Source organism: Leptonychotes weddellii, chromosome 16 (assembly GCF_054177405.1).
Source record: "Leptonychotes weddellii isolate Sample4059 chromosome 16, ASM5417740v2, whole genome shotgun sequence".
Classification (NCBI taxonomy): Eukaryota; Metazoa; Chordata; class Mammalia; order Carnivora; family Phocidae; genus Leptonychotes; species Leptonychotes weddellii.
In genome coordinates, this window is record NC_138384.1 from 45,113,401 (window position 1) to 45,125,929 (window position 12,529).

The window sequence follows — 12,529 nt, forward strand, 5'->3', positions numbered from 1 at the left end:
CCCCCCCCCCCCCCCGCATTCTCTTTCATTTTATACAATGCTGGTTGTAGCTCCCTGATCGATTTCAGCTAATGGGTGGGCCATGCCCTGCAGCTTCAGGGCCTCTGTCCTAGACAGGCTCTTGCTCACACACAGACAGATAAAAGAGTTGGGTGTCATCAAAGCGTTGTTTGTAAAAAGGGAGGAGAGGACACAACATGCAGTTGGCAGAGGGGGCACCTGGCTGGCTCAGTCAGTTGAGCATGCGACTTTTGATCTCGGGGTTGTGAGTTCGAGCTCCACCTTGGCTATAGAGATGACTTAAATAAAATCTTAAAAAAAGAAAAAAAACCACCATACAGTTGGCAGAGTTGCGAGTGGCATATTAGGCAGCAAAAGGAATGAACCAATGCTGAAAAGCTGATGCGTGAGAAAGCAAGTTGCAAGAGTATATAGAGAGAGTGGGGTTAGTTTCCCATTGCTATTGTAACAAAGTATCACAAATGTGGTGGCTTAAAACAATGCAAATGGGTGATCTTAGAGCTCTGAGGGTCATCAGTCCAGCACCAGTCTCACGGGGCTAAAATCGAGGTGTCTGCAAGGCTGGTTCCTTCTGGAGGCTCTAAGGGAGAATCTTCGAGAGGCACCGGCATTCCTGGCTTGCAGCCTCTCCTAGGCTTGCTGCCCCTCCAGCAGAGAAGCATCTCTCTCTCTCTCTCTCTCTCTCTCTCTCTGACTTTGACTTGCCTCTCTGGCTTCTTGCTTCTGTCTTCCCCTTATAAGGACTCTTGGGGGTACACTGAGCCCACCTGGATAATCCAGGATCATCTCCTCATCTCAAGACCCTTAATTTAATCATATCTGCAAAGTCCCTTTTGCAGTGCACGGCAATGTTTGCACAGCTCCAGCAACTAGGACGTGAACATCCTTGAGGGGCTCTTCTGCCTACCATACGCTAGAAAGAAAAAGTTTCCTAAGTAAACTTTTTCAAAGCGTAACACACATGAAGAAAAGCACATGCATCATAATGTATGCAACTCAGTGAATTTCCCCCAAACAAAATACCCATGTAACCAATACCCAGAACAAGGGAATACACGTGCCCAGTGCCAACCTCCCCATAGTGTTAACCACTCAAGGGTAACCACTCCCCGGTCTCCTAACAGCAGAGGCTACCTTTGCCTCTTATGGAACTTGCGATAAACCCGACACGCGGTGGCTTGTCATCTTTCACACAGCGGATCTGCGAGATCCGACCACGTTGCTGACAGCAGTAATGGCTTGTCCATTCTTACTGTTGGTCAGGGTCGTATTTGAGGATATAGTCTTACTTATTTTCCTGCCCTCCTGGTGGATGTCGGGTTGTTTCAAATACCTGGCTGATACGAACAGGGCTGCTGTGAACATTCTAGTACAATCTTTGGGTGCCCATCGTCAGGCATTTGTCTTGAGTGGAAATACTGGGTCACGGGGAGACACGTGATCCGCATTAACAGATACTGTCACACGGTGACAAGTGACAAGTAAACTCCGATCGACGAGAAGTTAAGTGTTGCACTTTCTCCACATCCTGGTCTGTGCTTTTATTTGGTCATTCTGGCGGTGGGTAGTGGCATTTCCTGGGGCTTTTCATTCGTATTCGCTAGATGACTGATGAGTTTGAGCACCTTTCCGTGTATACGAGCTTTTAAAACCTGGGAACCTACCTTCCACTGTTTATGAGTACCCAAAAACACACAGGAAAGGCTAGATACCCAATTTGGGAAGTGGCTACTTTGGGGGACCGAGGAGGACTTTGGGGGGACAGAGTCCCCAGAGGCCCTCAACTTGCCATGCTGGTCTTGCTAAATGTGAAGTGGATACAGGAGTCTCTGAAGTGTTTTATTTCTTACAGTTGTTTGAGGTAAATAAAATATCCCTTCGCTTTTGATAGAGACGGGGCGGTAGGCACAGAGGGGCAGCCAACACGGGGGCTGGCTACGTTGCAGACACAGTTAAGTGCTGTCCATACATCAACTCTTTCAATCCTCACAACAACCCCAGGAGAAAGGTCTGGTGCCGATGATCTCCCTTTCAACATAGGAGGAAACTGAGGCACAGAGGCTTGAAGGGACTTGCCCAAGGTCACGCAGCTGACAGATTCGGAAGGCCCTCTCTCTTCTCGATGCTTGCAACAGTCCTTAATTTTAGAGAAAATAATAATTAAAAAGGAAGAGAGAGAGAGCAGGAGGACGAGGGCAGAGGGTGATGTGACGGCGGCGGTGGTCGTTCTCCCGCAGGCCCCCCCAGCCCGGCTGCCCGGCCTTCATCATCGTCAAGCTGAGCCCGCTGCGGGACCGCCTCGTGGTGACGGAGTGCCAGCTGACCCACTCGCACCCGGCCTGCCCGCTCGAGTTCGCCTACTACTTCCGCCCGGGCCACCTGCTGGCCAACGCCTGCCTGCCGGTGCGCACCACCAACAAGATCTCCAAGCAGTTCGTGGCGCCGGCCGACGTGCACCGCCTGCTCTCCTACTGCAAGGGCCGCGACCACGGCGTCCTGGACGCCCTGCACGTGCTCGAGGGGCTCTTCCGCACCGACCCCGAGGCCAAGGTGGGGTCTCGGGAGAGGCAGGCGGGGGCGGGGGAGAGCCCCGCCCGAGCCTCACGGGTCATTCATTCATTCGTTCATTCATCCGCCCACTCATCCATTCGCTCCTTTCATCCTTCCCCCTCCCCCCCATTCGGTCATTCACTAAGTGCCCACTGCGGCCTGCAGCCTGCCAGACACCCGTGGTCCCCGCCCGCAGGGACCCCTTGGGGGTGCTACACCGCCCGGTAGGGTAGCCCCCGGCCACACGTGACTGTTGAGCACTTGCAATGTGGCCAGTAGGACCGAGGAACCGAATTTTAAATTTTATTTCACCTTAACTCCTTGAAATTTAAAGAGCCACTCCTGGCTATTGGCTACCTTGCAGAGGAAGCTGCTAGAATCACCTTGCAGTTGTAGTGGGGGAAACCAACAAGAGACAGACACACCCAACTGTGATAAAATGTCAGGAGGGTTGGGGCGAGGAAGAAGAGGTGACAGAAAGTGCCATTTAGAAAAACCGAACCACACACATAGAAAATGCGCAGATGAGAAGTGCATAGTTGGAGGAATGTCCACAAAGTGAAAACAGCCCTTCCCCACCACCCAGATCAAGACTCAGAAGAGAGGGTCACCTTTGTCACCTAAGGAGATGGAGTGAGGAGTAGTGCCAAGGAGAATAGGGTGAGGACATGGAGAGGGGCAGTTAGTTGTAAGGGTGCTATTTTAATTTATTTTTTTAAAAAGATGTTACTTATTTATGAGTGAGAGAGCACAAGCCGGGGGGGAGAGGCGGAGGGAGAGGGAGACGCAGGTTTCCTGCTGAGCGGGGGACCCAATGCGAGACTCGATCCCAGGACCCTGGGATCATGACCTGAGCCGGAGGCAGATGCTCAATCGACTGAGCCACCCAGGTGCCCCTGTAAGGGTACAATTTTAATTTGAGTGGTCAGGGAAGATCTCTCTAAGGAAATGCTGGTGAAGCAGAGGAGGCAGAATGGAGGCAGGAGACCCCCATTCTATCTTCAGAGGGACAGGAGTTCCAGGCAGAAGGAATAGCCAGTGCAAAGGTTCAGAGGCTGGAGCACTCCCACTGTTCCTCCAAGAGGAATCTTTCTGCTGCTTTCATCCAACTTCAGAGCTGGGGTGGATGTGCAGGGAGGAAGTGGAGGGAGGGGAGAAACTAGGTTCTCCCCCTGGCTGTGCTTTTCTCTTACGTATGGAAGAATCCCAACCCCGGGTAGTGGTGCAGTGTGAACCCACTCTCCAGAATCAGGTCCAGAGCACTCCCCCCACCTCTATCTCATGCTCAGGAACCAGCCGTGATTCAAGCCACCAACACAAACCCAGCCCTCTATCCACACATCATATCGATAATTTCAGTTCACGTTATCAAGCACTGACTAGGTGCCAAGCACTACCCTAAGTGCTTTGCATGTTATAATTCATTTAAATCGCACCAAAGCGTGTTGAGGAAGGAGGCCACCATTCTCCCTTCCATTTTATAGACAAGGAAACCGAAGCACAGAGAGGTCAAGGAATTGGCCCGGGGTCACACAGCTACTTAATGATGGAGCTGGACTTCAGACCTACACAGTCTGGATCCAGGGCCGTGCTCTTCACTGCTCGGCTATTCCCCAGTTTAGAAATGAGGCTCGGGCCCCTTCCCATCAGGGCTAGCCTCCGGAGAGCTGAGGGTCCCAACCAAGTCAGTTTACTGCTCTGTAAAACGGGGGTACACATGCCACTGGTCTTCGCTGAGCTATTCGGTTCTCCACTGTCCACCGTCAAATAAATAAGCCTTGGCTGTCTTCCCTGCAGACACCTATGTAGGGCTGCCCCCGTGAGAAGCCGCTCATCGACAAACAAAAGCCTTCAAGGTCAAGGGATTGTCCTTTTAACTTCCAGTTTGGAGGCTGCCATAGAATCCAGGCTAAACCAAGGTTGCCTCCTGGGTCCGTCTTTGGGTCCACCTTAATCCTTTTAAAGGAAACAAGGAAGGAGTTCCTGAACATCAAGAGAGAGACCAGTGAAAGGATTATTCCTTTTTTTTTTCAACATTTAAATATTGACTTTTTGAATATGTAACACGTTCACATGCTTCTAAATCCAAAAGGTACGAAGTTTCAAAAGGTGAAAAGTCCCCTTGTCACCTCCTGTCCCTCAGGTCCCCTCCTCAGAGGCCACCAGAGTATCTGTTCTTCATACATCTTTCTATTCTATGGCTCTGGGCTACCGGGGGGAACTTTCTGTGATGATAGAAATGATCTGTGTCCCCTGGACTCATGTGGCTATCAAGCATTCACAATGTGGCCAATATGATGGAGGAACTGGATTTTTAATTTAATTTAATTAATTGCAATTTAAACAGCCACTGGCTTCACACTGAACAGCCCCACCCCATAGGTATACGGGGAAATTTGTCTTTCATTTTCATTTTATTTCCACTTGCTCCCCTCCTCCAGCATATTAGACATACTTTTTTTTTTGCATCTTGCTTTAGATGTTGGGGCTGGCCACATGTCAGCATCTTTCGTTTCTTCCTCTGGGGCTGGTCATCTTTAACTTCTTGCCTGCGGGGGTAAGGGCCAGGCTGCCAGCTTCTGGGAGCCACATGGGGGAAGAGCGCTGGGGACCTGGCTTTGGGGCAGCAAGATGCATGGACACCCTGTCCCTCATCAGATGGACCCGTTGTCCCCGAGGCCAGCAGCCCTTCCTTTTTTTTTTTTAAGATTTTTATTTATTTATTTGAGAGAGAGAGAACATGCCCATGAGCATCGGGGAGGGGCAGAGGGAGAAGCAAGCTCTCCGCTGAGCGGGGAGCCCAATGCGGGACTCGATCCTAGGACCCTGGGATCATGACCTGAGCCAAAGGCAGACGCTTAACCGACTGAGCTACCCAGGCTCCCCGGCCAGTGGCCCTTTCTATTCTACCCGTTTCACAGAATAAACCTCCAGCCACCTGGGAGTGAGAGGAAACTTGACCTTAGAGGTCTACCTGCTTCTTAAACAGCCATCGACTTGTCTATTTTAACCTCCCCGCACTGCCTAGCGCTGCCAATTCCTTTTGAAGATGCTACTATCCGTCCTCAGCATTTTGCAGTTGCTGGCTCAGGAATCATGGGGTTCAGGGTTTGGCTTTTGTTTTGCAGGGGGTGGGGGGTGGGGAGTGGCCATCTCGTCCAAATGCTTGCCGGCTTCCCAAATTTGGTTCCTGTTGTCTCCTTTCCTATTGCTCCTGTCTTTAAAAAAAAAAAAAAAAGTCCTTTTCTATGGAAACCTCTACTTGAGGTTCAGGGAAGATAAAGTTAGAGTCTGGCCAACCTGTCACCTTTACATGGCAGTTTCGGGTGGCTCTTTTCAGTCATGAGATATATTGAACGATTTCTGTATTATTACTATGTTAGGATAATAATTCTTTATCTGGTCCCAAGACGAGGCTAAGCAACAACCAGATATTATGCTCTCTGCTTCCCAGCAGTCTCATGTAGGAGGGATGACTTTGTTTTTTGGTTTGGTTTGGGTTTTTTGGTTTTTGGGGGTTTTTTTGTAGTTGTTGCTTTGTTTTTGTTTGTTTCTGTTTTGGAGGGGTTACTTTGAAAAGCTGAATGCCTGGGACCCCCTGAGTGTCGGTGACCCACTTGGTCCTGGGAGGGGGTCCAACAAGACTAGTGTACCCAAAGGCCACTGCCACAGTTTGTGGGCAAGACTGAGTAGCTGCTTCAACGAGGGAGGTGTTAAGACCTTTTATAATCTGCCCCGAGGCTGCGGTGATGTGCTGCAGTGTTAGTTACATCTCCATCGCCTCGTTTGTGGCAGGCTCTAGGGTAATCGGCAAGCTTTCTGGGCAGAGATGGAGCTTGCACAGAGATGTTGGACCTTCTGTCATGGGTGTGCTTCGCCTTCTGAGAAGGAGGACCGTTGATCTGAGTGTGCCACTTTTATGAATAGTGAAAGGTAAACTGGTACAGTCACAGTGGAGGGCAACTGGGCAATGTCTATCAAAATGAGCACTTGGGCCCCTCTCCCACTGCTGGGAATTTATGCTTCACAGGTGCGGGTGACTTAGAAGGTTAATCACCTATTTTCTGGGTCCTAGAGTAACAGCTAGAAACTGGTTTTATTTATCTTGTGAGGTGCCAAGAGCTTTCTCTACATTCCAGCTGTGCCGTTTACTGGCCGTGGGACATCCAACAAGGTGCGACAAGTTACTTCTCCAAGCCTTAGTTTGTTCGTCCGTAGAATGGGGATAAGAATAGGTACTACTTCATAGGGTTGTTGTGGGAGGATTAAGTGTGTGTATGTGCGTGTCTGTGTGAAAACAGTTAAGTAGGAAACCCTGTATGGGTAGCTATTTAGGTATTATTTTTATCCCCTCAAGTTTTTCTTCGGGCCAGTCTGGAGAATAGTACCGTTCCGATCACATGGAAACAGGGGTGTGGATGGAGAGCGTTTCTGATGTTCACATTTGTGGAATCCACCATCTGTGGTTGACGCATCCCAGTGTCACCGATTTGTGTGTCTGAGGTGACACCTGCCCTCAGGTGAGCCCTCATATCTGCCAGCCACCTGCCCTTGAATCAGGCCTGTGGGATCACTTTCGTGAAGGCCAAGGGGGTACAGCGGTCAGGAGCGCAGACTCCAGGCCCAAGCGGCCGTGGGTTCGAATTCCAGCCCTGCCACTTACTACCTGCGAGTGTACGCCTCTCAGCTGAAGGTTGTGCGACTGGACTGTTCCTGGAGCCTCAGCCAGTCCAACAGGGCAGGACTCAGGCCTGCCTCCATCCCTCTTCTCTCTTCAAGGTCACACACAGCGGTCCACAAGAGGCTCTCAGTCAACGCTGCTTAATGAACTAATGGCTGGGCAAGAAAAGCTTCTGTGCCCTCTTTAGAAAGAAAACCGCAGGTCAGAAATCGAAATTATCCCTTAAAGAATGGAAGTCGGCTTCTAACTCATCAAGGGCTTGCCTGCTCTGGAAAAGTCTCGAGCCACATACATTTTGCTGTATTTCCTTTTCCTACTCCTGACTCCCCAGAAGAAACAGACGCGAACTCAAGACTACAGAAACGTGTCACTCTTTTTGTTATACTTAGGACAACTTTTATCTTGGCGGTAATTTCTCCACTAGTGCTGTCTGAAGGAACTTTCTGTGATGGTGCCAATGTCCTGTATATGCAGCATTCAGGAGAGGAGTCTCTAGCCCCGTGTGAAATAGGACTAGTGCGACCGATGAACTGAATTTTTCTAGGTTGTCAAATATTAATTAATTTAAATGTAAAGATGGGATGCCTGAGTGGTTCAGTTGGTTAACCGTCTGCCTTCGGCTCAGGTTGTGATCCCAGGATCCTGGGATCGAGCCCCGCATCGGGCTCCCTGCTCAGCGGGGAGCCCGCCTCTCCCTCTGCCCCTCCCCCTGCTTGTGCGTGTGCTCTCTCTCTCCGACAAATAAATAAAATCTTTTTTAAAAATTTAAACGTAAATAGCTACATGGGGCTAAGGCGACCAGCTTGGACAGAGCAGTTCTAGATTGAGACATTAGCAGAGATAAATTAAAGTAATCGTAGGTGTAAAAATTCATGATGGTTGGAAAAAAATCATAGTGGGATAGTAACTAATCCAGTGGTAGGTTTTCTAGGCTTTTTCATAAAATATAGTGAATTCTAATATGAGTTAAGATGCTGAATATAGAATTTCTGGGGCGGGAAAGCAATTTACTTGTTTTTTTGGAACTCTACTAGTCCTTTCTTTTTTTTTAATTAGAGGATTTTTTTTCTTTCCCCTTGAAAGCTGAGAATGATGCAGTGCTTTTTTTTTTTCCTTAAGATTTATTGATTCATTTTAAAGAGAAAGAGCATGAGAGAGTGCAAGCAGGGGAAAGGGCAAAGGGAGAGGGAGAATCTCCATCAGACTCCCCACTAAGCGGGGAGACCTACGCGCTGCTCAATCTCACAACCCCGAGATCATGACCTGAGCCAAAATCAAGAGTCGGACGCTTAGCCGACTGAGCCACCCAGGTGCTCCGATGCAGTGCTTTTTAACCATCTGGTAGGATGAGGCTGGATGATGGCAGAATGGTTTGTGGCGAGATCCGTGCTTACATGATTCAGATCCTGGTTGTGCAGCTGGGGGCCAGCCCTGACAGGGACCGGCAGAAGGAGTCCGATCGCCACCTGCCTGCCCCATTCAGTGGTTTTCATGCGTGATGATGCCAGAGTGGCTGAGGTCAAGGAGGACGAGAGGGACAGAAGATGAGGTCCACGGGCCTGATGGCCCAGCCCACAGCGTGGTGGGAAATCTGGGTGGTCCTTGAAGTGGGATGCGAAGTCCCAGGAGAGGAAAGGTTTTCAACCAGGGGAGGGGGTGATCTGATCAGAAGTTTTGAAAATGAAATGGAGATGGGGCTGGCTGGGGGGCAGTGGGAATCAAGTGTGGCTCTGGGCTGCCAATCTCCAGGGACACTGGAGACGTCCAATGGGCCATGTTCCTGCCGAGGCAGTTCAGTAGATGGATCTAGAGCCTGGAGATACAGAACTGGGAGTTATCAGCTGAGAGATGAGGAAGGCCGTGTGACCAGATGAGATCACCTTGGCAGAGCCTAGAGACAGGAAAGAGGAGAAGAGAAGCCAGGACGGGCTCTGCGGCTCAGCAACATTTAGAAGCGGAGCAGGGGTGGAAGAGGACAAGCAAAGGATACCACATGGGAGATGCCTGGGAGGAAGGAAGACAGCCAGGAGTTTCCAGGGTGACAGAAGCCAAGAGGGATCAAAAAGGGGGCATTAAGGGCGCCTGGGTGGCTCAGTTGGTTAAGCGACTGCCTTCAGCTCAGGTCATGATCCTGGAGTCCCTGGATCGAGTCCCGCATCGGGCTCCCTGCTCAGCGGGGAGTCTGCTTCTCCCCTGACCCTCCCCCCTCTCATGTGCTTGCTCTCTCTCATTCTCTCTCTCTCAAATAAATAAATAAAATCTTTAAAAAAAGGGGGGGGCATTAAAATGCTTTAATGCATTTCGTCCTTCCAGTCACAGAGATACTCTCTCTTCATTTTACAGATGGGGTGGAGGTCAGGGAAGTCGCCAGAAGCCACACGGCCAGGGTCTCAGCCCAGGCAGTCTGGCTTTAGACCCTAAGCTGGACCTGACCTTCCGAGCATGAAGGAATGAATTTTCAGTTCCCAGAAGGGGAAATTGGGGGAACAAGGAGGTTAAGGAGGAAACTGAGGCTCAGAGAGGTTAAGTCACAAGGTTCGAGAGCGGTGGAGACGGGACTCAAACCTAGACGATCTGGCTTCAAAGTCCTTAGTGCTAGACCAGTGGCTCTCAAACTGGAGCGCGCGTGGGAATCCCCGGAGGGCTTGTCAGAGCGCCGACTGTGGGGCCCTCAGAGTTTCTGACTCGGCAGATCTGGGAAGGCCTAAGAATATGCATTTCTGTCAAGATCCCAGCAGGTGATGCTGCCGCCTCAAGGCCTACACTTTGCGACTTTTGCTCTAGACCGCCTGTCAGCGCATGAAGGAATGAATACCCAGTTCCCAGTAGGTACAGCGAGGCTCAGAGAGGCTGTCCCGTGTGCAGAAATCACACAGCTCTTAGACGGTGGTGCCGGACCTCACACGCGGGCGATCGGCCTCCGGAGGTCGCGTTTTTAACCATTCCCCGGCACTGCCTCCTGCCGGTCGGAAGAATGGGGGCACGCAGGAATGAACGGATTCCCACTGCCCCCCGTGGGGGTGGGGGGGACCCGAGATCCGGGAGCCGCCGGGCGAGCCCCGGCGTCCCCTGACCTCTTTCCCTGCCTCCCCCTCCCCCTCCCCCGCCCGCAGGTGAAGCTGGTGTTCGTGGAGGACCAGGCGGTGGTGGAGACGGTGTTCTTCCTGACGTCGCGCACGCGGGCGCTGCTGCGGCGCTTCCCGCGCATGCTCCTGGTGGACCGGCTGCCGGGGCTGCAGGGCGCGCTGGACCTGCTGGCCGTGCTGTGCGTGGACGGCGCGGGCCGCGCGCGCCAGGCCGCCTGCTGCGTGGCGCGCCCGGGCACGCCGAGCCTGCTGCGCTTCGCGCTGGCCTCGCTGCTGCAGAGCGCGCCCGACGTCAAGGGCCGCGTGCGCTGCCTGACGGCCGGGCCCGAGGTGGCGGCGCAGCTGCCCGCCGTGCGCCAGCTGCTGCCGGGCGCGCGCGTGCAGATATGCCGCGCGCAGGGCCTCGAGACGCTCTTCAGCAAGGCGCAGGAGCTGGGCGGCGCCGGCCGCGAGGACCCGGGCCTGTGGCCGCGCCTCTGCCGCCTGGCCGGCGCGGCGTCGCCCGCCGCCTACGCCGAGGCGCTGGCCGAGCTGCGCGCGCACGGCCCGGCCGCCTTCGTCGACTACTTCGAGCGCAGCTGGGCCCCGCGCCGCGACATGTGGGTGCGCTTCCGAGCCTTCGAGGCGGCCCGGGACCTGGACGCGTGCGCCCTGGTGCGCGGCCACCGCCGGCGCCTGCTGCGCCGCCTGAGCCCCTCGCGCAGCGTGGCGCAGTGCCTCCGCGACCTGGTGGCCATGCAGTGGGCCGACGCGGCCGGGGAGGCGGCGCCCGAAGGCCCGGACGGTGGGGGGCCGTGGCCGGAGGGCGAGCCGGGGAGGGGAGCCCCCGTGGAGGAGAGGGTGAAGGGCCTGGAGAGCGGGGACTGGGGAGGGGCCCCGAAAGAAGGAAGTATTTGGAGAGGCGCCCAGTTGGAGAAGGAGTGGCCCCGAGGTTCGGAGGCCAGAGACCGGGGAGGGGCTCAGTTAGAAAGTGAGATGGGGAGAGGGTTGCAGATCCAAGACTGGAGAGAGGTCCAGTTGGAGAACCAGAAAGTGAGAGGGCTAGAAGAGAGCGTTTGGAGAGGGTCCCAGCTGGAGAACGAGCCGTGGAGAGGACCAGAGATCAGAGACTGGAGGGGGGCCCTGTTGGAGGGTGAGAAAGATAAGGGACCGGAAGGTTATGTCCGGAGAGGCGCCCGGCTGGAGGACCACGGGCTGAGAGGATTGGAAGGGTATACCTGGAGGACGGCCCAGCTGGAGGATCGAAGGATCAGGGTGCTGGAGACCACAGACCGGAAGGGGACCCCGTTGGATTCTGAGAGGGCCAGGAGTCTTGAAGGGAGCCCCTGGAGGGGGGCCCAGCTGCATGATGAGAGGGCACGTGGGCTGAAAACCAGAGAGTGGAAGGGGCCTCAGGTGGAAGCTGAGAAGGGAAGGGGGTTGGAGGTCAGGAACTGGAGGGGGCGCCGTTTGGAGAAGCCCAGGGAGTTGGTCCCTGAGAATGGAGACCGAAGGGGACCCCAGTGGGGAGATGAGAGGCAGAGAGGGCCAGAGATTGGAGAAGAGAGAGGAGTGAGTTTGGGGGTCAAAAGAAGAAGGGACCTGGAGGATGTAGTTCTGGTCCAGCTGGGAGACACAAGGATGACAGGCCTGGAGAATGGAGAGGGAGCCCCATCTGTAGGCCCCAAGAGCAGAGGAGGACAAGGGATGGAGTGTGGGGGCACAGGAGGGAGGTGTCTAGGGCTGGGGAACGGGGTCATGTGTGGCACCCCGGTGGCGACGGTGTTTGAGGGTGATCTAGAATGGGCAGGGACAAGGAGAGTCTACCTGGCCACGGGGGAGAGCCTGCAGGAAGGGGGTGAAGAAGAAGGTCCAAGGGAACCGAAGAGGCCTTGCTGCCCCTCGGCAGAGGAAGAGGTGGACTGGGAGCCCCTGGCCAAGTTCCGGGCAGCCTGCGGGCCAGAGCTGGCAGACTTGGTGGCCGAAGAGCTGGCCTTTGCCAGGCAGCACGGTACCCGGGGTTTCCACTGGACTGGAGCTGGGTTTGCCCTTAAGGATGGCACCTCGGACTTCTTCCTGGACAGGGCTCTGACCCGCTGCAGCTGCTCCATCCACGCCGCCCGGCGTCTGCCCTGCCGACACCTCTTTGCAGCACGCCTCCTCACCGGGGCAGCCTTATTCCACATGGACCTGCTCAGGGATTGCTGGGGGA

General features: G+C 53.8%; 1 protein-coding gene across 1 annotated transcript in view; it reads left to right on the plus strand.

The window, feature by feature from the left end:
- The window catches only part of ZSWIM9 (zinc finger SWIM-type containing 9), a gene marked incomplete at its 3' end in the record, with an annotated part of 18,112 nt that extends 5,587 nt beyond the window's left edge, over window positions 1–12,525 (plus strand). The window contains exons 3-4 of the mRNA XM_081807911.1: window positions 2,259–2,571; window positions 10,366–12,525. Coding sequence (XP_081664037.1) covers window positions 2,259–2,571; window positions 10,366–12,525 — 2,473 coding nt within the window. The remainder of the gene's footprint in view (window positions 1–2,258; window positions 2,572–10,365) is intronic.
- Window positions 12,526–12,529: the final 4 nt, after the last annotated feature.